Source organism: Rhinoderma darwinii, chromosome 4 (assembly GCF_050947455.1).
Source record: "Rhinoderma darwinii isolate aRhiDar2 chromosome 4, aRhiDar2.hap1, whole genome shotgun sequence".
NCBI classification, from domain to species: Eukaryota; Metazoa; Chordata; class Amphibia; order Anura; family Rhinodermatidae; genus Rhinoderma; species Rhinoderma darwinii.
The window spans coordinates 40,347,914-40,372,363 of record NC_134690.1 but is presented as its reverse complement, the minus strand read 5'-3'; the positions used below and the strand labels follow the sequence as shown (position 1 = coordinate 40,372,363).

Genomic DNA, 24,450 nt, shown 5'->3' with positions numbered 1-24,450 from the left:
TCGTTTTTTAAAAATAAAAACGTTACTGTAATCTACATTGCAGCGCCGATCTGCTGCAATAGCAGATAGGGGTTGCAAAATCTGGTGACAGAGCCTCTTTAAGAAGTGACAACTATTTTCAGAAATGTGCTTTAAACAGTTGTCTCTACGTCACTCCCCTTGGCAAGTGCATTACTCTGCAGGGGGTGATACAGATAACAGTAGAAAGCTCCTTCGAAAGGTAAAGACTGGTAGAAACATTTTTTAAACAAAAATCCATTGCTATAGCTAAGGCTTTGTTCACATCTGCGTTGGGTACCCGTTCTGACGTTCCGTCTGAGCTTTCCGTCAGAACGGGACCCTGAACAGACAAAAACAGAAACCAGAGATTTCCTTTTCCATCACCATTGATTTCAATGGTGACGGATCCGGTGCCCATGATTTTCGTTTGTCTTTGTTGTGCACCGGACCCGTCGTTTTGCCGGAAGCAATAGCGTAGTCGACTACGCTATTGCTTCCAGCAAAACGACGGGTCCGGTGCACAAAGAGACAAACGGAAACCATGGGCACCGGATCCGTCACCATTGAAATCAATGGTGATGGAAAAGGAAATCTCTGGTTTCTGTTTTTGTCTGTTCAGGGTCCTGTTCTGACGGAAAGCTCAGACGGACTTCACAACGGGACCCCAATGCAGATGTGTACAAAGCCTAAGTAAACTAGGTGTGACTACAGTTATCCCTAATATCTCCCACCCAGGACAATTTTACAGGAAGTTGAGATATGCGGAATTGTTTGGTGGTGTCCTCACAATATAGAGCTGATTTAGCTGTCCCTGTGCTGTCTGTAACATGGAGCAAACACTGTGGTCACTGGTAATTTTCACTATTGTGTCACAGAAAGAACCAACGATAAGCTCAATGTTCTCTTTTGGGACAACTAAAACAATTCTACAATACGAGGACTACACCAATCACTAAGAGAGGTATTGGGCTTAGCTGTAGTCACACCTAAAGTCTCATGTTTGAAATAATGTTGGGATTTTAATTTACAAATATCCCACCTGATCACGCCAACACGGGCCTTTGTCCATCTTATTGTTGAAAACACAACTAGACCCTAAGGGCTTAGATACAGGATGCGGTCAAATCACGGCAAAAAAAGTGATTCTCTCGCACTGCGTGAATAACCCTGTTGTTGTCCATTAAATAATACAGAAAATACAACACATACATTTGCATTAATAATTAATATCATACCATCAGTCATATCCATTCCTGTGGGCGGCGAACAGTGGCCTGCGTGGCTGATAGCCCATACTGGATATTGTCTCTTAAATCCACAGTAAAGGGATTGCATGAAGGTTTTGTAGAATCCGACTATACCAGGATTACCTGAAAAAAAAATAATAATAATAATAATAGTAATATATTAAAAGGGTAAAATGGTGGTGGCAGGTCGTGCATTGACAAATTCTAGGCAGGTAATGGAACCAAAGAAAATTTATGTCACTGCCCCAAAATAATTAACTTCCTCCTTGGCACTTGTGTCATAGGCTGCTACATATACTGATTTTAATTAAAAAGAGAAGTTAGCTACTTCCTGCTTTACTGATGTAAATCTTAAGGGATCGGTACAACACACAAGTTTTTCTGGAATCAAATCTACATTAAATGTAACGTTTAAGACTTCAATTTGCCCTACTTCATGTGTGAAATGACTGGCTGAGCAAACTCATCATGGGTGGTGGGACCATTTTTGGATCCTTTTATGTTTTTTCTATGTGTGTGTGTGGGGGGGGGGGGTCCTTTTATTTTCTCCAGGCAATAATTTATTTTAGCTGTGTGGTCTTATCATTGTCATAGTTAATTGACACATAAATGACATACTTTGTGTGTATTTTGTCATAGTCTTACATTTGTTCAGATTTATTGTTTTACAAAGGAGATAATAAGCACAGGGTATTATTTTTAATTTCTTGCCAACCTAAAACTTGGCACAACATTACACTAAAATGCAGTATTTATTGAGAAATAAAACAAAGAGGAAACTTGTGTCCTCCACCACTGCCAGTCTCCTTGGTCCCTGCCGCTCTCGTTTTCTATGCAGCGGCGTGACGTGTCATGCATAGTGATGACACCTTATGTGACTGTGGTGGCCATTTACTGCCATGAATGATGAGGTCACTAAAGATGACACAAGACCCTGGGTCGAGGTACCCTAATTGGCTGCTGTTGATATGTAACATATCATCACTATGGATAGGACGTCATAACCGTAGATTGTAAACAATTGAGTGTCAGGGAATGAGAAGACTAGCGGTGGAAAAAGGACAAAGCTGTTAAGATAAGGTACATGACAAAGTTTATTTGTTTTACTTTTAAGCTTATAGATATCTTATTCAAATACCTGGAAAACCCTTTAATGTTTTTAACACCTTCCCCCCTTTTGAACTGTTCAATATTCAAAAAATGGAAGCACGGACCCTAAATGCCAGCACTTGGAGTCCCTACGGTTCTGAATAAAGCTGTAGGCACTCCCCTTTTCGTTCGTGACCGTATTCTTGCTGCTGCTAGGAGAGAATACCTTAAGGAGCCTCACACACGGGCGTGTTCAGTTCATGATATACGGTCCGTACGTCGGCCGCATTTCCCGAACCGAACACACTGCAGGGAGCCGGGCTCCTAGCATCATAGTTATCTATGACGCTAGGTGTCACTGCCTCGCTGCAGGACAACTGTCCCGTACTGAAAACATGATTACAGTATGGGACAGTTGTCCCGCAACGAGGCAGTGACACCTAGCGTCATAGATAACTATGATGCTAGGAGCCCGGCTCCCTGCAGTGTGTTCGGCCTGGGAAATGCGGCCGATATACGGACCATATATCACGGACCAAACACGCTCGTGTGTGAGGCTCCTTACACTATGCCATACGATGCCGCATGCCACAGTTTTTTTTATCATAGATTCATGTGGGATTAACAAAAAAATAACTTTTGTGTGCTTCCATGTAAAATCGGAGGCACATGGCGGTACAGTATGGGCCCATAGCAGTTTAGGGATGCACTACAGGAGTCCATAATATGACCGCGTGCTGTAGCAAAATGAGAAAACAAAAAATATATAAAATGAACAAAACAAATACAAAAAAGTACAAAAAAAAGTCTATTAAATTCTATTGCCCGGCCTCGAACACATGTGCGACGTGTCTGTTATTCTGCTTAGTACGAGAGCTAGGTGTTGCAGTGAAATCGTGATACATGATTGCACCTTGCTGCCAGGATTTCATTTGCTTAAATTAAATACATTTGTTAGCAATTCAGACAGTAGTAGACGAGAATTACCTTATTGTTTGGATTGTAAAATCCACTTCTTAGCTCACCCGGGCACCCCCCCCCCCCACCTCACCCTCCCTGGCCCACCTTTAAATTTAGTGCACTTTGTGGATTTGTTTTGGCTACAAAGTATTTTTCTTGAAGTCCAGATGAGCACTTCCAAGTCTTTTCAAATATTTTGTAGGAAATGTTAGCCATTAAATCCTCATCACATGAAATTCAGAGAACAGCTGTTGAGAGCAGCTGAATGGAAGCAAATGTTTCAGAGGCTGGTGGTACTCGGTGACCACACCGAGGGGAGCCGGGGGTCTGCTGCGGAAAGTAACATGCCTGCACAATGCATTAAACTGTTTACAGTCAACACATCGGGCCTGACCTCTAAACAGCTACTCTTTCCTTAACAGTGCAATTACAATATCCACTTTCAACCAACCACTAAATTCTATTATCTTTGCAAGAAACCCAAAAAAAAAATCTTAGCCCTCTCTAATTTCTTGAAACAAATAACATGCCCTTAGGGGCCCTGTGGTCATAGAGAAATTCCCAAGCTCGAATGGACAGGGCAGTGAAAGTAGAAGAGGCGTGCAGCCCACCTGTTGGGATCGAAGGTAAACGGTATACAGCTGATCGCACCTGTGACCAATGCGAGATCCAAACAAATTATTATTATTTTTTTTGGGTGACCCCCATCCTCTTTTTGTGTGCAAATGTCACACCAAGTAATTATAAAATAACAATTCTAGAAACTGTATTAAAAAACAGTGATCAAATAAAAATATTACCATTTAATTCGAATTTTAATGATACAGATTTGTATAACTAAATTAAAAATAAATAAAAAGAATATTAGAAATAAAATTAACTAATAATGAATAAAATAAAAAATTGAAGTTTAGTAATAAGTAATAAAAAAAAGAACATAAATGGTTATCATTCTGAACAAAAAGTGTGTGAAACAGTAAAATGATGACTAATTATAAAAAAATATATAATTAAAAAAAACTAATGAAGATGTAAAAAAACGAATTAAACTAAACATAGTAATCATTTGGAAAAAAAAACAGCTTGAGAAATTAATATTTAAAAAAAAATCATTCAAATACAAATAATAATTAAAACTTAAAACATGAATTGCAAAAAGAAAAAAATATAATGTAAGTATTAATTTAAAGGCATCAATAAAAAAAAATCCAAATTAGTATTGAAATTCTGTATTATATGTGGAGCTTTTATGTTTTTTTTTAAAAATTGTGGTAAACATTTTGTAGTTTTTCTAAAACCACAACCATTTAGTGCATAAATTTTGCATAATCGCTGCAAGATTTTGCACTAAACACTACAAAATCTGCACATGTAAATGCACCCTAGCATGAGAAAGGCTCACACTGAGCTGAAACGTCGCACAATAGTGGAATAAACGGATCATTATTTTCACGAATTTGGTAGTGCTGCCTCACTTCCTTTTTTACGTATATTGAAGGGTCATTGGACCGTGACCCAAGAGGATTGCACCCAACCTATATCTTCTTGTCCAGTGCTGCTGATACCTGCTTGAACTTCAAAGTAGAAGTTTGTCTTAAAAATAAGCCCAGCATCACAATTTCAAAATTATTTTCATGAAACTGAACGGTATATACGGAGTCATTACTTCATTATTAGAGAAACAGGAGGCATTTTTGTTATTTATTTCTGTAACTTTTGGCAAACCACCTGGAGTATGTGGAGTGTTTGAATGATGATGAAATTAATTAATAAAAAAAAAAAAAATCCTTATTACTGTTCCCTACTGTCTGAACGCAATGATAATACAATATAAAGTAAGCTCTTAAGCTCCCCCTAGTGGTGGGTAGAATTTTATGATTTAACTATTGTTATGCAGGAGAAACAGAGATTTGACCGCTATAACAAATATATTAATAAACTAATCAGCACAAAATGTTAGAAAGAAAAACATTTAATTTAAGTTTATAATTAGGCATGTGTTCACACTACATTTTTGACAGGTTTTTAAATTGATAAGTTCTCCATGCTCGGTCTTTCACTTCTATTTTTATCAAAACTTCAGATCATCAGAGGGTACTTTGGCAATTAAGGGTTAATGTTGCACTAAAACATGGTAATGCAAATTATTCCAAAATTTAGCCTCCACACTTTAATTGTGGTCCATTGCTTAAAGGGTTTAGAAAAAAACATTGTCACTGAGAGTGGTTACAAACAGCGTCTCTCGCTCTGGAGGACCTGTCCTATCCCGTATTACACAGACAACCCATTTTTTTGAATGGGAACTGCGTAATTATACATTTCCCCTGTGGTGGCGCTACAGAGAAATTGAATACTTACTGCCAAGTTTTCTCATAGATTACAGCGGATTGATGGGGTTCCCAGCAGGGGGACACTGTGTGGACACTATTGTGAAAAAAAAACCTTGTAACAAGTAGGGATTGTCCATAGCGGAAAACCACTTTAAACCCTTGGAAACACCTGCCATACAAGTACGATGGATGTTTATAGCTCAGGCCCTGGAGTTGAGCCCGCACCCGATGGATAAGTCCAATCCCGGTTGTTTTACCCTTTCAGATGCCGCAGTCAATAGTGACTGTGGCATCTAAGCAGTTAGCAAAGGGAGGGAGTTCCCATAGTCTGGTAAGGAATTATGTATCCGCCAAACCCAGATTCCTCTACGAGACTGCAAGATAATAAGTTGTGATTCATCACTCCAGAGAACACGCTTCTCCATAGTCCAGTGGCGGCATAATTTACACCATTCCAGCTGACGCTTGGCATTGTGCATGGTGATGTTAGACTTGTGTTTAGCGAACATGGAAACCTATTTCATGAAGCACCGGACGCAGAGTTCTGGTGCTGATGTCACTTCCAGAGGCCGTGTGGATATCTGTAAGGAGTGATGAACAGAGGATAGGCCAGACGGATGCGAGACAGGAACAGGTAGACGGTACCTTGAAGGATTCATGCTGACAGCGGATCACAGGTGGATAGCAGATAGCGGAATAGGGGCGGGTAGCTGGACACATGCAGGTAGCAGGACACAGGAAGATAGTAGATAAAAAAAAGCAGACTGGATGCAGACTGGTACAGGCTGAACACAGATAGCAACAGCGGACTGGTTTCAGCCTGGTAATGGATAACCAGATCCAGGCTGATAACTGATAGCAATAGCAGACAGGATACAGGCTGGTAATAGACAACTGGATACAGGCTGATAACTGGTAGAAATAGCTGACAGGATCAGAAACATACAGGAACCTTTGCTGGATAACTAGGTTGTTCCAATATTGCTCAGGCACCTGGGAGATAGTGAAGGTGCCTTAAATAGTCCAGGGGAGCAGCAGGACTTAGTGGGATACTTTTGAATTTCATGCACGCTGGCTCTTTAAGGGGTGACCAGAGCGCGGACACTAGGAAAAGGGCGGCCGCGGACAGGAAGAACAGTCAAATGCTGACGGCCTGGAGGAGGGACAGGCCACCAGACAAGTTACGAGACCTGGAGGAGAACGCTGGGAGGAGCGGGACCCACCACCGGCGTTACACTGAACAGAATGGTATCCTATTTAACGGTTTAAGTTTATGGTGGCGGACGCCACTGTACTGTATCTCTTACAGCCTACAATTCACGTATACGTCGGGAGCTTTAAACGTAGGCCAAAACCAAGATGTGAACATAGCCTAAGACTCTGTTTTAAACATATCCATAAATTCTATTTATCCGACAGGGGGCCAAAATAGTGTCCTGTTGATCTTCGTCAGGCTGGTATATGTCGTTATACCTTTTTTTTTGTGATATGGAATAGTGTAGTAGACTACGCTATACCATACGAAGGTACACAGTAAGAAAAGAATACTGCTTTTTCGTTTTATTTTATAATCGGAGCCTATTAGCGATGTATCCTACAGTATGCTTATACAGTGGGATACGTCGCGGCCTTTTTTGAGGTATATGTCAGGAGATCCTCCCAACGTATATTAACGTGATGTGAATAAAACCTAAGAATGCTAAATACTACTATATAGTATATTGTGCATTATAGATATGGATGGGGTTTTATTAGATTTACAGCCTATTAAATATGCGCTAGTGTTGAAAAATACTGCGAGTAGCAACTTTGCCCGCCAACTGACCACATTGAAGATGAATGGAGCATAAAACATATCTAAGTAAATCTTTCAAAGAATAAAGACACTCAGATGCTTTACTTAATAATAACATTTGAACTGGGACACTTTTTGTATGAATAGCCGTCCTGAGAAAACCCCTTTAAGGCCATAAATACCAGTAAGACTAATACGCAGGCACTTGATGTGCATTACATGTGGAGTTACGAGAGGCGGAAGAAGCCTTTATAGACATTCCCAGAGCACTCAAAATAGGCTGCGATCAGCACAGACGGACCTTGTATTTCGATTTTGTTTTAAAATTTGCTTTGTTCCAAAAACGTTAAAAAATATTATCGGATTTAAAAAAAAAAAAAAAATCTGCTTTTTACAGACATCTCTTTTTACCTGACAGAGCAATGTTTCGCCTGGTGGAGGCTAGGGCCATTGACATCAATGGAGGGTTGAATAGGAATCATCTGGGCCATCATTACCAGGCTAATTTTTAAAAGTGAAGGGAACTGATCCTCCACCTGAAACATGTGAATGAAGCCTTATTATTGTCCTCCTGTCCCTTAAAGGAAGCACTCCAATGAAAAATCCACTCTCATAGCAGTTTACTGCATGCCCGGCCAGCAGGGGTTTCCGGCCAAGGGTGTCTGACCTGGCTACCATAGGGGTCGGCCGCGACCAGCACCACCGCCCACTGACGGCCTTTGGAGAGTTCCTTGGCCACGCTCACCCTGGCCAGTGCCTGGGTTCCTTCACGGTCTCCCTAGAGGTGGTGGAATCCAGATACCCCCTCAAGTGTGACCTGCCCGATTACACCGACACCCAATGCCAAAACGGAAGGGTTTCTGGAACCAAGAGGTGGATGCGGCAAGCAAATCCACTCTCATAACAGTACTTTGCAAGCCCGAATATATAGAGAGAAAACACCAGCAGCACATCACAGTCCCAAAAACTTATGGAAAATGGTTTTGTTCAAATAAGGCATATATCCGGTGCATGCTCTGTCGAGTTGTAGCCAATCCGACTCCAAAGCAAGTACAGAAAATAGAGAGACCACAGCACGTGTTTTTTCAAAGTATCAAAAACTTTTATTCCACCATAATAAGCAGCAACGTTTCGACCCCAGTGTGGGTCTTTCTCACACTGGGGTCGAAACTTCGGTGCTTATTGTGGTGGAATAAAAGCTTTTGATACTTTGAAAAAACGTGTGCTGCGGTCTATTTTCTGTACTTTGCAAGCCCGGCCAGTGGGGCTGCCGGCGGAGGGTGTCCAACCAGGCTTCTATAGGAGTCGGCAGCGACTGGCACCCACCGTCCGCTCGACCGCACTGAGGAGAACATTGAATGGAGCAGAAGTCAAGAGTGTGTGCTGCCAATCTATGCAAAATCGATGGGAATGACGGAAATAGTCGAGTAGGCATAGACATGCTCGACCGTCGCTCCATTTCCTCCTCACTGCGATGAGTGTAGTGAGGAGGAACAGGGGGGTTCAGGACCTTGCATGAGTGAGATAAAAAGGTATGTTTAAAATGCTTTGCCCCTTCCCTATATCACTCTATCAGTAGTTTTAACAAACACATTTATGGTCTATCGATATATACCATAAATGTCTGATGTAATCTGACAATGTGGATCTGGGACAAGAAAAGGTTGTGCACACCTGGTCTAGAGTAATACAGTAAAAAGGAGGGGGGGGGGTGCAGTTGCATATTCTCACTTGGAAATTCATTGAAATAGAATAACTGGGAGGGGGAGCAGGAGGAGCAATCTGATTGGCCAAGAGCACACAGTAAAGCTCTTACATGACACCAGGAACCAGAGTGGTCCATCACATGACCACAACAGATTTTTACCTACTGGAAGTACGAGGTGCGTCCCAAAGTAATGATAATGATTTTTGAGCTCCCCACGAGGGCTGTGTGAGGAAAGTGGGGATGGAGGTTGGTTTTGCGGGAGTATCTCAAGTATACGACCGGACTATCCTCAGTTGAGCCCGAGCCCTTTGAAGCGTTAGTACGTTAAAAAAGTGCACCCTTGTTCTTCCCTCTCGCCATGGATGAAAATGTAGAGGAGCATCGAACAGCGTTACGCAATCAAATTTTGCGTGAAACTTAGAAAAACAGCTCCAGGAACCTTAGAGATGCTGAAGACAACGTATATGGAAGCTGCTTTGTCGTCAGCCCAAGTTTTCAGTTGGCACAAGGCCTTCAAGGATGGAAGGGAAGCTGTTGAGGATGAACAGAGATCAGGACGACCTTCAACATCAAGAACCGATGAAAATGTGGCCGTTATCAAGGCTGCTCTGGATCGGGACCGATGTTTAAAAGTCAGACTAATTGCAGATGAGGTAGGACTAACAAAAACGGTGGTTCATCGAATCATTACTGAAACTCTCAACATGAGGGAAATTTGTGCAAAACTCGTCCCAAAAAACTTGTCTAATGAGCAGAAGGGGAATCGTCAGTTCATTTCCCAAGAACTGTTGGACCTTTTTGCTGTTCCCCAAAATCAAAACTCACCTAAAAGGAGACCATTTTGGTACTGTTGAAAAAGTCAGCCGCGACAACGGCTCTGAACAGGGGCGTAGCTAAAGGCTCATGGGCCCCGATGCAAAAGTTCTTATTGGCCCCCCCCCCCGAAAACTTCTCATGGCCGACGGTCCGCAGCTTTCAGCTGCATCGCTGGGTCTCCTAAGTGACCCAACAATGCAGCACTAGCAGCCAGGGGCGTCACTGACTTAAAATGTCTGGGGAAATAGCCCCAATACATATGTGTCCCCCCCAAAAAAAATGTATGTGTGTATATGAGACAACATAGCATATCTATAGCAGTACGACCCTATCAACTATAGATAGGATTAGATACAGTGGCTCAGCAGACAGTATCACACATGATAGGATTAGATACAGTGGCTCAGCAGACAGTATCACACATGATAGGATTAGATACAGTGGCTCAGCAGACAGTATCACACATGATAGGATTAGATACAATGGCTCAGCAGACAGTATCACACATGATAGGATTAGATACAATGGCTCAGCAGACAGTATCACAAATGATAGGATTAGATATAGGGCCCAGCAGATAGTATCACACATGATAGGATTAGATACAGTGGCTCAGCAGACAGTATCACACGATAGGATTAAGCAAATAGTAGGAGCAGCACAGTGTGAAAAACCAAAAACGGCTGGTGCTAGCTTCAGATATCAAGGAGTGACGTACTCCCCATGAATATACCAAAAATAGAGCACAGAAGCAGCACTCAATTTTTTGCTATTGAGTGCTGCTTCTGTGCTCTATTTTTGGTACACGATAGGATTAGATACAGTCGCTCAGCAGACAGTATCACACATGATAGGATTAGATACAGTGGCTCAGCAGACAGTATCACACATGATTGGATTAGATATAGGGCCCAGCAGACAGTATCACACATGATAGGATTGGATACAGGACTCAGCTCGCTGACATTGCGGCTCCAGCGCTGGACCCAGGAAAGGTAAGAATAATAATTTTGCTTCTTTATGTGTTACTGATTATTTTTGTGTGTTTGTGTTTTTTTACAGGTTCGGTTGTTGGACTTCGGATTCGAGGACTTCAATGACAGCGTTTTTTTATTGTCAATAAAATGGTTAATGGGGGTTGTGTTTTTTTATTTCAATAAAATATTTTTTCTATGTGCGTGTATCTTTTTAAACTTTATTATCACCGCCTTAGTAATGGCCGCTGGCTGATTGGCAACCTCCATTACTAAGGCGGGGCTTAATGTTAGCCGGTGCAAAGGCCAACACTAACCCCCATTATTACCCCGGTACCCACCGCCACCAGGGGTACTGGGAAGAGCCGGGTACGAACCAGTACCTGACCATCTGTAGTGACGGGCAGGCACCGGGGCGGCCGCAGGCTAGTAGTATTAGGCTGGGGAAGGCCAATAACAGTGGCACCTACCACCCTGGTAATGCTCGGCTTCTGCTGTGTTGTATCTGGCTGGTTATGAAAATTGGGGGGGGGGACCCCACATCGTTCTTTCCAATTATTATTATTATATTTTTTTTTTTAAATGACGTGGGGTCCCCATTTTTCATAACCAGCCAGATACAATAAAGCAGCAGCAGCCTAGCATCACCAGGGTGGGAAAGGCCACTGTTTTTGACCTTTCCCCTCCTGATAATACCAGCCTGCGGCCGCCCCAGTGGCCGACCATCACTACAGATGGTCAAGTACTGGATGGTACCCGGCTCTTCCCAGCACCCCTGGTGGCGGTGGGTACCGGGGTAATAAAGGGGGTTAGTGTTAGCCTCTGCACCGGCTAACACTAAGCCCCGCCTTAGCAATGGATGCTGTCAATCAGCCGGCGGCCATTACTAAGGCGGTAGTAATATAGTTTAAAAAAAACCACAAAGACATAGAAAAAATATTTTATTGAAATTAAAAAAAAAACACACAACCCTCATTAACCATTTTATTGATAATAAAAAAAGCCGTCATCGAAGTAGTCCTGGAATCCGACGTAGCCCAACGACCGAACCTGTAAGAAAACACACAAAAAAAACCGATTAGTAACACACGTGTTAGGCTTAGATACAGGGCCCATGTGTGATACTGTCTGTGGGACTCTGTATCTAAGCCTACCACAAGGTAGGCTTAGATACAGAGTCCAGCAGACAATAATCTTATACAGTATAAGATTACTGTGTGTTGGGGCCCTGTATCTAAACCTACAGTGTGGTAGGCTTATATACAGGGCCCATCAGACAGGATCACACATGGGCCATGTATCTAAGCCTACCATGTGATTGGCTTAGATACAGGGCCCAGCAGACAGCATCACACAATCTGTGATCCTGTCTCATGGGCCCTCTAAGCCTGCTACATCGTAGGCTTAAAGGGGTTGTCCAGTCCCTAAACATTGATGGCCTATCCTCAGGATAGGCCATCAATAGCTTATGTGTCGTTGTCCGACTCCCGGCACCACGCCAATCAGCTGTTTTGAAGGGGCCGCAGCACTCGTACGAGAGCTGCTTCCCCTTCATTTCACTTACTCGCTCACACTGTGAATCGCCGACAATGATTCACAGTGTGACCGGAATGAAGTGACCGGAATGAAGGGGAAGCAGCTCTCGTACGAGTGCTGCGGCCCCTCAAAACTTCTGATTGGCGGGTCCCGGGAGTCGGACCCCGCCAGTCAGCTTTAGCAGTCAGGGCTACTAATCTTACCTTCCTCTTCAGCCGTGACGGAGGTCCTGTCCTCTCGATGTTGTGCGCGGCGCATACCGCTGTGACGTCATGCGCTGCGCACAGCGCTTGACGTCAGGACCTCTGCTGCGATCCGGAACCAGGAAGGTAAGTACAGTCTGTTACTATAGTAACAGGGGCCCGCGTTACTATAGTAACTTTTTATTGATGTGACCCCTATAGCTACGCCACTGGCTCTGAACAACCTCACATGAAGTCTTCCAGCACTGCTATGAAGAATGGCAGTGTCGCTGGAGTCGTTGTGCTCAGTCCCAGGGGACTTACTTTGAGGGTATGTTCATACGCAGAGTCAAAAACGTCTCAAAATACGGAGCTGTTTTCAAGAGAAAACAGTTCCTGATTTTCAGACGCTTTTTGTGCCACTCGCGCTTTTCGCAGCGTTTTTCACTGCGTTTTTTACGGCCGTATTTGGAGCTTTTTTCAATAGAGTCTATGGAAAACGGCTCCAAAAACATCCCAAGAAGTGTCCTGCACTTCTTTTTCGCGGCCGTTTTTTTACGCAGCAAAAAACGCTCCATCGGAACACAACGCCGTTTTCCCATTGAAATCAATGGGCAGATGTTTGGAGGCGTTCTGCTTCCGATTTTCCACCCGTTTTTCGGCCGTTTACAGCCCGAAAAATGGACGAAAATAGGCCGTGTGAACATACCCTAAAAGTGATCGAGCCTCATTGTATGTTTTTTTTAAATAAAAGGATTTTTTTTCTTTCTCATTACTTTTGGGACGTACCTCGTATGCCATAAAGGTCCCTATTGAATGACAATCAGAGTTCTTGAAAACCATGAGAAATTGATATATAAAGTATATATATTATTTTACAACTTTTCATTATACACCGCATTCCAAATTATTATGCAAATGTTATTTTTCGCTGATTTTCCTAAATAGTCGATGATAATGACAGTCGGTATAATCTTCAAGCCATCAACCGTTGGAGTATAATGCAAATTTTATTGAACAAATCTCCTAATGATAACAGGTTTTTTTTAGAAGTAAAAAACTCAAAATGCACTGTTTCACATTATTATGCACAACAGAGATCAAAACATTTTAAAGGTTGTAAAGAGAACTAAAATGGTAATTTGTTGAATTTGCAGCATCAGGAGGTCATATTTACAGAAATCAAAAGCTCTTTCAATCCAAAAAATCTTAACAGGCCAAGTTACATGTTAACATAGGACCCCTTCTTTGATATCACCTTCACAATTCTTGCATCCATTGAATTTGTGAGAATTTGGACAGTTTCTGCTTGAATATCTTTGCAGGATGTCAGAATAGCCTCCCAGGGATTCTGTCTTGATGTGAACTGCCTCCCACCCTCATAGATATTTTGCTTGAGGATGCTCCAAAGCTTCTCAATAGGGTTGAGGTCAAGGGAACATGGGGGCCACACCATGAGTTTCTCTCCTTTTATGCCCATAGCAGCCAATGACACAGAGGTATTCTTTGCAGCATGAGATGATGCATTGTCATGCATGAAGATAATTTTGTTACGGAAGGCACGGTTCTTCTTCTTGTACCACGGAAGAAAGTGGTCAGTCATAAACTCTATGTACTTTGTAGAGGTAATTTTCGCACTGTCAGGGACCCTAAAGGGGCCTACCAGCTCTCTCCCCATGGTTCCAGCCCAAGACATGACTCCGCCACCTCCTTGCTGACGTCGCAGCCTTGTTGGTACATGGTGGCCATTCACCAACCATCCACTACTCTATCCATCTGGACCATCCAGGGTTGCAAGGCACTCATCAGTAAACAACACGGTTTGAAAATTAGTCTTCATGTATTTCTGAGCCCACTGCAACCGTTTCTGCTTGTGAGCATTGTTTAGGGGTGGTCGAATAATAGCTTTATGCACACTTGCAAACCTCTGAGGGATCCTACACCTTGAGGTTCGCGGGACTCCAGAGGCACCAGCTGCTTCAAATACCTGTTTCCTGCTTTGCAATGGCATTTTAGCAGCTAATCCTATTAATTTGTCTGGCAGAAACCTTCCTCATTATGCCTTTATCTGAACGAACCCGTCTGTGCTCTGAATCAGCCACAAATCTTTTCACAGTACGATGATCACGCTTTAGTTTTCTTGAAATATCCAATGTTTTCATATCTTGTCCAAGGTATTGCACTATTTCACGCTTTTCGGCAGCAGAGAGATCCTTTTACTTTCCCATATTGCTTGAAACCTGTGGCCTGCTTAATTATGTGGAACGTCCTTCTTAAGTAGTTTTCCTTTGATTGGGCACACCTGAAAAACTAATTATCACAGGTGTCTGAGATTGATTACAATGATCCAAAGAGCCCTAAGACACAATACCATCCATGAGTTTAATTGAAAAACTAATAAGTAAATGTTTATGACACTTAAATCCAATGTGCATAATAATTTGGAACATTGTGTACAGATGTAGCCAACTTTATCTTGCCTTTTAACGCATTAAATAAAGTGTCAGGAAACTTGACTTTTCCAATGGCTTTTCAAAGGCTTTGACTGCGTGATATCATGCTGCGCAAATCATCAGAGTCAAGATAAACTTGGCTACATCTGTACAATGAATAACCTTTATTTGCGGACACTGTAATACCACTTTAATTTTAAGGGAAAACAGGTCTATAACTTATGCACATTTTATTATGTCATTCCCCTATGTTGCATGTTTCCATTTTTGCTAAGCTTTTTATAGCCCTGTATCATTTTTGGCACAAGGCAGATTCACAAGGGGGATCAGATAATGAGTATTTGTTAACAAAGACGTGTATATACAATGATGCATCGCAAGGCTCTTCCTACATGGATCAAACAAAATGGATGTGGTTAGGAGGGAAGTAGTGGGGATTTCACTCATAAAGGAACCTGAGGACACATCCTGATGTTAATGTGGTCCAGAGTGCAGGTATCACTGGGGATTATCGGGGGTTCTTCTCAGGCGTTTTTAAGCAAACCCAACGTTGTCTCTCCGTCAACTCATTGCTAGAACAATATGTTATATGAACCCAAATGAAAAGACTTTTGTAGACTTCACAAACTGCCGTTGATCGTTTGTGTCACTGTTATTACTGTTGATTATCCAATCGATTATATAGCGCCAACATATACTGCAGCGCTCTCCAGATACTGTCATCACTCACGTCAGTCCCTGTCCCCAATGGGGCTCACAGTCTAAATTTCCTAAATCAAATATAAACACATGAGGGCAAATTAACCTATTAGTATGTTTTTGGAGTTTGGGAGTAAGCCCAGGTAACCACGAGATAATTAACCCCCTCAGCAATAACTCCGGATCGTGGACGGCAGCAGAGGAGCCCCTATGATCTGCTAGTTGCAGGAGGCCAAAGTGGACGACCCCTTTAACAAACAGCTGACACATTTCCTGGCAAGGAAAAAATATAACTAATTAACCTATTAGCATGTTTCTGGAGTTTGGGAGGTAAACACAGGAAGCGCATACAGACTCCAGATTCGAACCCAGGACCCAGCGTTGCAAGACAACAGTGCCGACCACAAAGCCACTGTACTGCACCCACGTAAAAAACGCAGTGTTCAAAGGGAATCTGTCAGCAGATTTGAGCCCCTGACAGAGCTGTATAGGGCCGGCACAGGGCAGTATAGAATGCTTGTTGAGTCAGTCATGCAAGATGCATGACTAGGAAATCAATGTTTAATTCCCTCGGCCCCACTGTCGCAAGTGCCCCTCTTTGTTCTGATTGGCGAATCTTGTGTCCAATCAGGAGGCCACCAGAGCTGTCACTCAGAGCAGCGGGAAGGGGCTGGCAGCGATCAGTGACGAGAGCCTGGAGCACACGATCATGAAGTCATCACTTGCAACCAAATTAAATGTTAATTTCCCTGTCATGCAACTTGAATATCCAACACAACAGATAGGGTATGTTCACACACACTATTTACGGACGTAATTCGGACGTTTTAGCCCCGAATTATGTCCGAAAATGCGCCTCAATAGCGTCGGAAAACATCTGCACATTCATTTGAATGGGTCTTACGATGTTCTGTTCAGACGGTCATTTTTTTTACACCCCGCTGTCAAAAGGCGGGGCGTAAAAAAGACGCCCGCGTCAAAGAAGTGTCATGTCACTTCTTCAGACGTAAATGGAGCCGTTTTCCATGGACTCCATGGAAAACCAGCTCCAGTTATGTCCGTAATGGACGCGGCGTTCAAGCGCCTGCACATGCCGTTACGGCTGAAATGACGGGGCTGTTTTCTCCTGAAAACAGCCCCGTAATTTCGGCCGTTACGGGCGCTGTAGTGTGAACATACCCATATAGTCACCCTGCCTTTCCCCGTCCTCTATATAGCGCTGATGACTCAAAACTGCTGACATTTCCCTTTAATTGGGTACTCACGTTAAAAAACATGGTTCAGCGGGGGTCCCTACGCTGAGATCCCAAAGCATTGTTAGAAAAAAGGGACCGCTGCGCTCCACTCAACAATGTGCCACTTTGGCACACGTCAACTTTCCTCGGCTCTCCCAAGAGAGCCAAGTAGAGACCGTGTATACTTTAGGACTGGCTATATTTTTGAGTGAATGAGGCGCAGTTCCACACACAGCCTATGGACAAGAGTGGCGCTGTTTTTGGGGGAAAAAAAAAAAAGCAAAGCCACTGCAATCGACTTTCCCTTTCTCTGTTGGACTTCTGACATCCATTCATTTCAATTGGAGACGTGTAATAGTTAGTTTGCTCTGCAAATTATTAACCCTCTCAGCAATAACAGCGGATTTCGCTTTCGACTGGAGTTTACCTCGTCTTTAAAATGCTGGAGGAACATCAGGTAGACAAGTGAAGTCAATGCTTCGCAGAACCTGATCCTTGTGTATTCCTCAGACACCTATTCACACCTTATATACAGAATAACACCTGCCCTTGTTGTTGTCATGAACAATAGGTAACCTGGCCGATATTCAGAAAAAAAAAAACGCACTTGCACCTATGGATTTCATACAATGATTTCATGTAACAGCTGTGACATCTGTAAGAGATATTGCACAGCGATGACATTATCAAAGGACACGACCCATTCCACCGCTAGGGTTTTAATTAAGACGCCCTGATCTGATGCAAACCCCGCGGACCGTCCGGTGAGTAGACGTTGGGGACGCCAGCGCAATGTGGTAATGTGTTTTATTATGCTCGGGAAGCCCGGCACTTCCATTGTGCTAGGATTATAAAGAAGTGATAGTCTGAGAATCAGGTGCCTGGAATGTGTTAAACATTACCGTCCTAAATACATGCATGTGTGAGGGGAACGCTGCAGCGATGTGGAATACACAATCATCTAGTGTCCCGTGTCAGCTTCTTCCTCGCACCGGTTCCGACTTCTAGTTCTTGTGTAGGATGCACGTAAAATTCCTTTATTAGGCCTTATTCACACGAACGTGTTTAACGTGCGTGATACGCGCGTCGCACGGACCTATGTTAGTGAATGGGGCCGTTCAGACAGTCCGTGATTTTCACACAGCGTGAGTCCGCTGCGTAAAACTCACGACATGTCCTATACTTGGCCGTTTTTCGCGCATCATGCACCCATTGAAGTCAATGGGTGCGTGAAAATCGCACACGGCACACGGAAGCACTTCCTTCATTTCTATTTCTAAACATCAAAACCGCGTGTCATAAGGATGGCATATGCGCGAAAATCACGCAGCCAACACTGATGACACACGGAACTGCAACGCGCAAAAAAATGCAGCATTTTTTGCGCGCGCAATACACACACGTTCGTAAGGCCATATGGCATTAGGTGCCGGATTATCAAATGTTCTGGAAAAGTCTATAAAAGTTACTTGTAAGGGCAGAAGGAAGGCAGCCGAAATACCATGCACTGCCATGACATGTTCATAACCAGAGGAGACTTCGGATAAGTTCACACGTAGCGTAAACACTGCAGATCTTCCACAATTTATTTATTTGAGGAAAATCCGCAGCATAATACAGTTAGGGTAAGTGCACACGCTGAGCCAAAAACGTCTGAAAATACGGAGCTGTTTTCAAGGGAAAACAGCACCGGATTTTCAGAAGTTTTTTGAGCAACTCGCGTTTTTCGCGCCGTTTTTTCGGCCGTTTTTGGAACTGTTTTCAATAGTCTATGAGGAAACGGCTCCAAAAACGTCCCAAGAAGTGTCCTGCATTTCTTTTGACGAGGCTGTAATTTTACGCGTCGTCTTTTGACAGTGACGCGTAAAATGACAGGTCGTCTTTTCAGGCGTAATTCGAGCCGTCTTTTCAGGCGTAATTCGAGGCGTAAAACGCCTCCATTACGCCTGAAAATAGGTCGTGTGAACCCAGCCTAATTCCTCTAAGGGTATGTTCACATGGCAGCGTCTGTTACGGCTAAAATTACGGTGCTGTTTTCCCTTGAAAACAGCTCCGTAATTTCAGACGTAATGACATGTGCAGGCGATTTTCACTGCGTCCATTACGGACGTAATTGGAGCTGTTTTTCCATGGAGTCAATGGAAAACGGCTCCATTTACGTCTGAAGAAGTGACATGCACTTCTTTGACGCGGACGTCTTTTTTACGCACCGCCTTTTGACAGCGGCGCGTAAAAAAAATGATCGTCGGCAAAGAACATCGTAAGACCCATTCTAATGAATGGGCAGATGTTTGCCGACGCTTTGGAGCCGCATTTTCGGACGTAATTCGAGGCTAAAACGCCCGAATTACGTCCGTAGATAGGGTGTGTGAACCCTGCCTTACAGAGGACTCACAAATCACCAATAATTGATCCCACCTGAATAAAAAATTAAATACTCCTATCACAAAATAGACCGCCGGACGAAGCAGGTGGTGAAACACGTGTTGGGGATCAGGGTCCCCCTCTTTTGGTCTGTATTCTGTCCTCTGTCTAGTTTAATTGTTTTCCCTAACTTGACGCTCGTCACTCTAGGGCTGCTGCATTTATTGTTCAGGCACTTTGCTGTATTTATTCGTGCATTTCTTTCTATTGGAGGTTTTTATTATATGCGTGTGGGGATCCTTATATCACGGGTTTGTCGTTCCATTTTATATTCTGTATTTTATTTGGTATCTAATAAAGATGTTATATTTTGCATTAAACCGGTCATTCTGCCTGTATTTTGCTATTTGAGAATAATACAGTAGCAGCAAAGTGGATGAGATTTTAACAAATCTCATCCGCATGCTGCGTAAATGATGAGCAGAAAAAAACGCTCAGAAATTGACCTGCGGTGCGTTTTTTTAGTCCGCAGCATGTCCATTGTATTTGCGTAATCGCTTATTTTCTGTTGCGAATTTTCTCCAATTGAATTCAGTGGGAGGTAAAACCCGCAACAAATAGCAGAAGTTGCGTTTTTTGCGGCGGAAAAGCAGCGATTTCCGCCGCAAAAAAAGCAACTCAGAAAAAAAAAAGTCTTATACTTACCCAGAATTCTGTGTTTCTCCGTCCAGGACGGCTGCCTGGGATAATGTTTCATCCCATTTGACCGCTGCAGCCAATCACAGGCTGCAACATTCACATGAGATTAAACGTCATCCCAGGAGGCCGGTCCGCATGATGTCAGAGGGAAAGTATGTGGTTGTTTTTTTCAGCCGAAAAACTGCACCACAATTTGGATACGCTGTGCGATTTTATGCAGCGTATCTGCCCTGTGTGATCATGGCCTTCTAATTAGTTATCGCTCCTCAGTCTTAAAGGTGTTGTACAGGATTCTAAAATAGGTCATCTCCATTCAGCTCAATGTGGCGGTGCTGTAATACCAGATACATACCATATACAAGAGTGGCAGTGTTTCTAGAACAAACCTATTTTTCTAATCCTGGACAATCCCTTTAACCCCTTCCCGACATCCACCTTATATGCCAAAAGTAGAGAAGCAGGCTCACTCACGGGCTGTGCCCGCTCCATAAGTTGAGCGTCGAGACTGAATGTTACAGCTCACACTTCCCTGCAATCAGTGGGATTGACGGTAGTTTAACCCCTTAGATGCCGGGGTCAATATCGACCACGGCATCTAAGCCGTTAGAAAGAGGGGGGCGAGCCCCTCCGATGTACTGTTGGCCCCCCGCAATGTGATTTTGGGGTGCCAATGGGTGTCATGGCAGCCTGGAGGCCAAATAAAGGCCCTAGATCTGCCATCTTTTTGCTCGAGCTTAATAGGAGCCTGTAAAAATCACGATATACTGCAATACATTAGTATTGCAGTATATCGTCCAAGCAATTCAACGACTGCTGGTTCAAGTCCCCTAGGGGAACTAATAAAAAAGATAAATACATTTGGCACCATAAATGGTACCGTGAAAAACTACAACTTGTCCCGTAAAAAAACAAGCAGCAATGGCGACGGAAAAATAAAAAAGTTAAGGATTTTGGAAGGTGGGAAGAAAAAAACTAAAATGAAAAAACTAAAAATGGATGCGGAGGTAAGAGGTTAGGGTCTTGTAACGTTCTGGATTATTTCAGTAATTCCTTTCATGCCTTTGGACATCATAGAGAGGGAGGGGGTGCTGTCACTTAGGACCCCTTTCTGCAAATAGCAGCACTCGCTCCAGTGGATTTTTTTGTGACCATGCATGGTCGTCCAGTCATTTGGGTGGGCACCATGAAATACTATAGTACTTGTAGAAACTGTGCCCCCCACTTAAAGATTCCCCCAAGTGGCTTGATTAAGAGACAAAGTTGTCCAGTTGGGAAAACCCAATCATTTCTTTTGTTCATATACAGTTAAAATGTCATAACATTAAACAGCCTATGGATGTAATAGTAGGGGGTCGTGCACTCAGGACTCCACTCTATTGGTCAGAGCAAAGAGTTGCCCTCAATCATAACAGCTGCCAGGACCCCCAGCGATTATTCTTTCATTGGTCAGACCCCACCGATCATAATGTTATGGCATATTCTAGCAATATGCCATGACAGTATGAGATGGAACACCCCTTTATGTAAACTTCTAAGCCCACTCACCTCCCCATACATTTGATGATGGGGAAGGGAGGTCCATTGGCTGCACCTGTGCACACTCAGTATATAGACCATTGTTCAGTCGCCCTATAGAAAAAACGTTCCGGCCCTGCTTTATTGCGCAAAATTGTAACAATAGGTATAAAGGCGATGCGTTAAAATGTCATAAACGAAACCTAATGTCGAATGTAACCTGCCTGTTATACAACACACACTCGTCACCTGCAAATGTCCAATCCTTATCATTTCTGTGATTTCCAGATGTGCCTAGAACTAAAAGTTTATATTAAAAAATAAAAAATGAAAAGAAAGCAGCAGCCTCTCCCGTAGAACAACATGTCAGTGAGTGAAAACACGGCAAGAAAAACAAAAGGCAGAAATAATGGGTTAGGACATCTCTCCTTAGAAGATCATGAAACACGAGCTCCCAATAACATGCAAGACACTACCAATTTCCTCCGAAAACGTGTCACCGGGTTCCATTTAGCCAGAAGCGATCCAAGTACTATCAAATACAGCAGGAACTCTGGCAGGGAAACAGAAGAGGAGTCAGGGACTTACGCCAACAGGCTCAGCAACGGAAAAAAAAGGATAGTCGGGAATTGTTAGAATCAAAATATCAAAATGCGAGCGATACCCACAAAAAATGTTATGCTTTATATCACACATTATCAAAAATAGACTAAATATAAACTAAACATTCTGGGTTAAAAACCACAAAAAATAAAATAAAAAAATGACAAAATAGAGCTTGTTTACACCAAAGGAAGAAAGCGAGAAGCGGTAGATATTCAGATAGCGGGCTGCATTCCAAGGTTTCGATGGAAGAAAAACATAGGAGAAGGTACTTTACATATCAAAGTAGTAGCGCAAAGTTATACCACATTTTCCCAGACATTAGTAGCAACAAACACAGAAAATATACAAAACCATATGAGAGAAAAGCACGGTGGTAATTACACGGAGGGATTTTATCCCCTTCACATCGCTGGTCACATGGGCACAGGAGGTGGGGGTGAATACATTAGCTGCAAAGTTTGTGGTTCCATCAGCCTAATGAACAACAAAGCAGAGAGATACGGCAGATTTCTGACCTCACTCTCAGGTCACATTTTGGCTCTAATAATGTTCCCTCAAAGATTTTGAAAGCCTTGTGTCTCCATGGAGTAGGTTTGGTGGAAGCTGCATGGACCGTGCAAAGGCTTCGGGAAATTCTCAAACATGTGAAATACGTGATACAACCAATGTTGAAGCACCTTTGAAAATAATTTTTGAGAATAAACTTTTCTATAACTTTGTGTCTACAGCTCCTATACAGACCTATGTGTCTCCATGGTTACAGACTACAAATAAACCTCGGTGTAGTCTGATCCTGAAATTATACTGCCGTCCATCTCCATCTCCTACATCTTGCTAACCTGTCAAATGTTAGTAAGAAAAAGAGGATGGATGGAAGGGAGTACAGGATCTGACTACACAAGGTTTATTTGCAGTCTGTAACCATGGAGACACATAGGTCTGCATAGAAGACGTAGGCAAAAAACGGTAAAAGATTTCTAATTACTTCTATTTGCAAAATTGCTTCATTTTAGATGTTTTGGAACAATAAAAAGAAATTGTTTGCAAGGGTGGACCTGCCATTAAATAAGAATACCGTTTAGTACTGACAAATCTGCATTAATGTTATGGATAAGGCAAAAGGTGTAGTGTTACATTCTGGATTATCTGTTTTTTAAGTATGCACCCACCTGGAATGATGAGGAACAGTAGTTTAGGTGGGGCTTCATCTGAGGTCTTCTGCAGGTCCAACCAAGGCCCAAATTTAAGAACTTGTGTAGCAGCTCCGAGACAATAGATGAATTCATCACGTACAGGAATATGTTCTTCTGACATCATTCTGCAAGGTTTAAAGAGGAAAATGCTATGTGAATGGTTTGTTTTAAGATGCCCTCAACTACATCCAGTGCATTCGGAAAGTCTTCAGACCCTTTCAATTTTTTCACATTTTGTTATGTTTAGGCTGAATGCATTATACATTTACCTCCTTTAAAGAAAATGGAGGAAGGGGATGAGTAACTGCCAGATAAACCCCCCAACCACCTGTATTTATGGGGAGGACAAAGAAATTCAACACAGCCGATCCTCTCATGTTCCCAAAATGGAAAGTTGGCAGGGTTTGCCATTGCTCATACCCTTTAGATTAATGGTGGATTCTGACAAAAACAATGGGATCTGACAATAAAACTGCCAGAAAAACATGGTTGCGTATTTCTTATCCATGAGCGGTGTGTGGTATTACCACTCATCATCGTTAAATTGGATTGCGTTAGGCTGCACTAGAAGACCAAGCTCATGGACTAGAGCGGCGCCGTTTTTGGAAGAGAGCAGCCATGTATTTTAATCTCATATAACCTCTTTGTGGCTTTCAACTTTCTGAAGATTTGAGCAAGAATGGTAATTCGAGACCAAATCAAGGGTTTTCTGCCACGCCTGATCATGCACATTGTATTGATCATCTAATCATGTTGATGTGTCTCTATCACCAGCCCTTGTCTCCATGAGTGATAAGTAACTATGTATGTAGAATCCCAACCACAGTGTAAAGAAGCCGTACACAACTTCACATCTTGATCACATCATGTAGGAGCAAAAGAGTTGCTCGAAAACTTCTGGGTTTAAGAGAGTCCAAGGAATGAAGATGTCTCCTCAACCTCAAAACAGTAGGATAACTGTCAATGACCACCCTAATGTTAGAATTAACCATTACTGTACCAGCGCTGGTGGGAGGTAGTTGATCAGCAGCGGGTGTCGGCTGTAACAT

At 42.8% G+C, this 24,450-nt stretch overlaps 1 protein-coding gene across 6 annotated transcripts in view; it reads right to left on the bottom strand.

The window, feature by feature from the left end:
- Nucleotides 1-24,450, bottom strand: part of LDAH (lipid droplet associated hydrolase) — a 218,993-nt gene that overhangs the window by 177,262 nt on the left and 17,281 nt on the right. For all 6 annotated transcript variants that reach the window (XM_075861051.1, XM_075861047.1, XM_075861049.1 and 3 more), the window contains 2 exons: nucleotides 23,378-23,526; nucleotides 1,236-1,370 (listed from right to left, as the gene is read on the bottom strand). In XM_075861051.1, the coding sequence (XP_075717166.1) occupies nucleotides 1,236-1,370; nucleotides 23,378-23,525 (283 nt within the window). In that variant the 5' untranslated portion in view covers nucleotide 23,526. The remainder of the gene's footprint in view (nucleotides 1-1,235; nucleotides 1,371-23,377; nucleotides 23,527-24,450) is intronic.